We start from the raw sequence: 4,977 nt of genomic DNA on the forward strand, positions 1-4,977 counted from the left end.
GGACCCACCTACACCCAGAAGAGTTTTAGCAGCATTACATATGCCAGATGCAAACCAACAGAATTTTAAGGCAAAAGTAGAAACCATCGACTCTGCATGGGTGACCACTGGCATGACTATCAGCCTCCTTGACGAGCCTTCCAAAGGATAAGTTGACGATAGGCTGAAAAGGCCCAAAGAGGTGCATTTCACATGGAAAGTCGGCTCCAGTGATTTATCCTCAGTTTCTATGTAAAGAGGCTGTGACAGGATTTATTCTGCAGGTGCTTGACTTGGAGGCGCTGCCTCTTGCTGCCCGGAAGGCGTGACTTCCGCCAGCCAATCACCCGGCCCACTTGGGAACCCGCCACCCGGCAGGGGGCCATCCCCACTGTTCGGCTGGATGGGTGCCTCTCCCTGGCTCTGGGTCCTCACCTGGGGCCCTCTGGAGACCCCCGCCAGGGGCTCCCCCAGCTGCCGCCTCCCACTGCCTCTGATGAAGAAGTAAATGGCAGGGTTCATAGTGCTGTTGATGGAAGACAGGAGAATGCAGATGTCGTCAAAGGTCTGGTTTCCCACTTCCGATACCAGGAACCTGATGATGCTGAGGGGTACGCCGCACAGGAAGAAGGCCAGGGTGGTGAACAGAATGACCATGCAGAGCTTTTTGGGCAGATGCAGCTGCGTGTTCTCCCGGACCCGGAGGAGTAACAGCAGGCTAGACGTGCCCATGACAGAGAAGAGGAAGAGAATCCACACATCGGTGATGGTGACAAGTGCAGGGCAGAAGCTAGTTGTCTGGATGGACAACTGACCACAGGCGTAGCCTCTCAGGATATTCATCAAAAAGTTCAGGAGCCAGAGGCAGACACTCACGCAGGCTGGCAGGTGCTTAGGACAGTGGCACCGGTACCATATAGGGAAGAGGACAGAGAGACAGCGCTGGAAGCTGATGGCCGTCATGATACCCAGTCCAGTGAAATAGGAGAAGAACCTCAAGATCATCAATATACTGGGAAGCTGAAAGCAGGACCAGAGGAAAATTCTCAGGATCCGTCGCACACAGAACACAATTTGCAAACCCAGGTGCATGAAATCCGCCACAGCAAGACTGAGGGTGTAGACCCAGAAGGAGTTCTTCCTGATGGACGAATGGACAAGCTGGATTACGACCCCATTTCCCACCAACCCACAAAGGGCCACGACCACTGTGATGGACCGGAAGAGCACGTGGCCAGCAGTCTCCACCTTCAAGTTCATCCCTGTGATGTTATTGCTAGAATCGTTGATGGCTTTGCGGTACTGGTCCATGCTGGGGAGGACTGGGCTCAGGAGGGTCAGGCCGTGCTCCCTTGGCCAGCAGGTCCTGCGCACCCCTGGGCAGGCAGACAAATGCAGAGTCTCAGGCAGGTAAGCAGGTGCCTCACGCCTCCTCCCTCCTCCCTCCCTTTGTCTCTGTCTTCCCCTTCCCTCTATCCTCCCCCCATACACACCCCTGGCCACAAATGTCCTGAGTGAGAGGCCTTCCTGCTGTTCTTGGCTCTCCCTAGGGGAGAGAGCTGAGATAACCTCTCAGCTTCACCTTCATGGGCAGGGCCCCCGGAGCATCAGCATGACTCACTCCCTTCAGTTCGCTGGGTGTCGCCTCCAGATGAGGCTCCAAGCTGAATGCAGAGGCAGGGGCAGCGGGAGTTGGGGAGACCCAGTCTCTGCCCTCAAGGAACCTCACGCAACAACCATTTACAGGACAGCATGATAGTGTTCTGGGACTCATCTAGGAGAATGATGGAGCCACCACTTAAATGATCTAAAGACAGTGGAAGTCGTCAGAAGAAGGGATGCATGACACAGAGAAACCACCCCAGGAAGGGCCCGAGGCATGAGTGAGCAAGTCCCCCGGGATACGAGGGAAAGGACAGTGGGTGGTGTAAGGGTGGGTGGAGACATCCGGTCTACCTCATTCCTTGGGTGCAGATGGTGAGTTGTGTAAGCCCCTGGGGGGTCTCATGCACTGCCTCTCCTCCAGTACCACCCATGTGCCGATGACCCCAAAAAGACAGCCAGCCCCCCAAACGTGCTCTGTGGGCTCTATGGGCTGTGAATTTGAGTGTCCCAGGAGCTGTGGTAGACAGAAGATGGGCTCTTCCCAGAAACACCCATGACCTGATCCCCAGAATCTGTGACTGTTAGGTTGGCAAGAGGGAATGAAGGTGACAACAAGGTGACTAACACACATGGTTTGAGGCAGCCAAATTTGTTGGGAACATGCTTCAGGGCAGTCGGGACCCTCATGGTGACCCATTCTGCCACTGGAGGGCTCAGGCTCCTGCAATTTGGGGCTGTTTGTAGCACGTCCAGGTAAAGATGTCCAGATGGCTGCTGGACACATAGGCTGGGATTTGGGAAGAGTCATCCGGAGGCATGGGTTTGGCCAACATCATGATGTGAGGGTTGGCTGACACCTCTGAAGAGGGTGATATCTATCACAGAGCAGAAAGGATAGAGCTGGGGGAGAACGTGTCCAGCATGTAGGTGGACAGGGGCCAATGGAGGTATGTTCAAGAGGGGAGGGTGCAGGGGAAGAGAACTGGAGAGCTAAGGGCAGAGCCCGGACGCCAAGTGGGCCACAGGTGCAGTCACAATTCCTTGGAAGTTTGAACTTGTGAGATAGATTGATGGCATGAAGGATTTGGCATATTTCAGGTTGTCTGAGATGATAGGTCTCTAATGCGCTAAAGAAACATTCTAATAAAGTGGAGGATGGATCACTAGGGGAGTGATGTCATCAAAGAAAACTGACTTAGCTCACCAAAACGCCCCGGGGCGCTGCCTGCGAGGGGGCCGGTCGGCAGGTCTGGTGGCTGGAGGAGGTCAGGACATCAAGGCCACATCCACTGCCACATGCTTCTCCTGGGTCCAGGGCCTCCCCTCTCAGGAGCCAAGCAGCTGCCGGCCTCCCTAGCTGTCGGGCTCACGTGGTGTAAGGTCTCCTGGCGCTGCGGGTCCGGACGTGGCAATGGCGCACGTCACTCCATCGAGTGATGGGGAGAGAATGCCGGGATGCTGTGGCTGGACGGGGAAGAGACACATAACGGTAAAATCTGAGAAAATACACGTTGGAGAACTGTCCGGAAGGTATACAGCTGAGGCATCAGTGCTGCCCACGGAGCCATGGGGCCCAAGCCCAGACGCAGGGAGCACGGTGGGGTCAAGGACACAGTGATGGTGGGTGGGAAGACACCACAGACACAGGAGGGATGCGGAGGAGACACTGGGGCCCACCACATCCCGGCCCGACTTTCTAGGGGGACACACACGACAAGGAGAAAGTGCCCGACGACTGACTCTCACCTGGATGCGGGTGCGGGAGCCGGTCGGTGAGGGTAGGAAGGGCCTTCCCGAGTTCTGGGGAGGCAGCAGGGCCGCAGGCTTATCAAGGTGCCTCAGGTCCTGCCTGTCTTCCTGTGTCGCAACCACAGCCAATCAGAGTCCAGGCACCGTCCCAGGAGGGTATCTCGGTATCTGTCCCCACATTTCCTCCCGTGTGCTCAGTGCCATTGCCTCCCCACCGTGACGCCCTCAACAAGTTTCCACCACATGTTTACAGGGCGCCAGCAGCGCTGCCGGTTTGCGCCATGACCTGGGATGACATTGGAAACTTTGCAATATCGCGTGTGTTCTGGAGGCGAAGCCTTCATTGAGGGTCCCTTGCAATGGGCTTGGTGAGATGTCCCTACAGGCCCCCACGCCGCGTTCGGGGTCTTCCCCCCGAGTCACCTCCAGACCTTCCCCGATGCTCTGCCCCGTCAGCTCCTGCGGGTCCTGCCTCTCACACAGACGCCCCGCACACGGGCACCCCAGGTTCCACATCAACGGGGTGGGCCCCAGGGTGCAGAACGGCTGCGAGCTGTGTCAGGGGCGCCAAGGCCACACACACGTTTGTGCTGCGGACGGGCCAGCCCTCGGGAGGGACAGTGGAATGGCGAAGGAGAGAGGACCATGTGGCCCAGCTTGCTGGGGAGGAGAGGTTGGACATTGAGGATGAAAGTCTGCCCCTGGCAGGGTCAGCAGGGTCACGCCTGGGCTCCCGAGCCCCCTAGGGACAGACGCACCCAGAAATCACTCCGTCGTCATGTTCCCCAGACTCCCCAGGGTTTTTCCACGGTGCTCAGTTTTGCTGAACAATCCGACGTCAGGGAAGCCTGGTGAGGAAAGAGGACAAAGGTGTGTGTCTTGCTGGCCACGGGAGAGGACGTCTGTCAGGCCTGCCCAGGACATAGTTGCATTTCCTCCACATGGGGGCCTGTGTCAGCCGGCTCCAGCCTCTCAACCGAATACCGCTCACAAAAAGTCACCCACTTTCCTTCCTTTCCTTCCTTTCCAAGCCTTTTAGATCTCTATGGCAGTGAGGTGCAAACAGCTCCATCCTAATAAGACCCCAACGGGTCTTCATGGAAGCAATTTATAGATTTTTACCATCCTAGAAACTTAAAAATACATTTATTTCGTGAAGTCATTTAAAAATTAAAATAATAAACTCATTGCATGTTAACATGAATAGCATTTTTCAATTAAAAAATAAATGACTTTATTTATTTATTCATGAGACACACACAGAGAGAGAGGCAGAGACACAGGCAGAGGGAGAGGCAGGCTCCATGCAGGGAGCCCAATGTGGGACTCGATCCCGGGACCCCAGGATCAACGCCCTGAGCCGAAGGCAGGTGCTCAACTACTGAGCCACTCACACATCCCTAAATAATTTTTTTAAAAACAAAAACATCCAGAGAGAAGCGTGGCATTGTTGTGCTTGTCATGCACATCTTTCTAGTGTCTGGTTTGGGGGAGGCTGCTGGACTCCTGTGTCCGTTTCCGTGTGCACCCTGTTGCGCAATGTTCTTTTGGTTGACGTAGAGGACAATCTAGCCTCACACCAATATGCTACAGGAACAAGAAAGAGGATTTTGAAAGATCTTTTATTTTTTTTTAAAAGATTTT

General features: G+C 55.1%; 1 protein-coding gene across 1 annotated transcript; it reads right to left on the bottom strand.

The window, feature by feature from the left end:
- Positions 1-252: 252 nt before the first annotated feature.
- Positions 253-1,290, bottom strand: LOC112924007 (mas-related G-protein coupled receptor member X2). The gene has a single exon (XM_026003930.2). It carries the CDS (start codon positions 1,288-1,290, stop codon positions 253-255), a length of 1,038 nt encoding a protein of 345 aa, XP_025859715.2.
- Positions 1,291-4,977: the final 3,687 nt, after the last annotated feature.

This window comes from Vulpes vulpes, chromosome 5, assembly GCF_048418805.1.
Source record: "Vulpes vulpes isolate BD-2025 chromosome 5, VulVul3, whole genome shotgun sequence".
In the NCBI taxonomy this organism is placed as follows: domain Eukaryota; kingdom Metazoa; phylum Chordata; class Mammalia; order Carnivora; family Canidae; genus Vulpes; species Vulpes vulpes.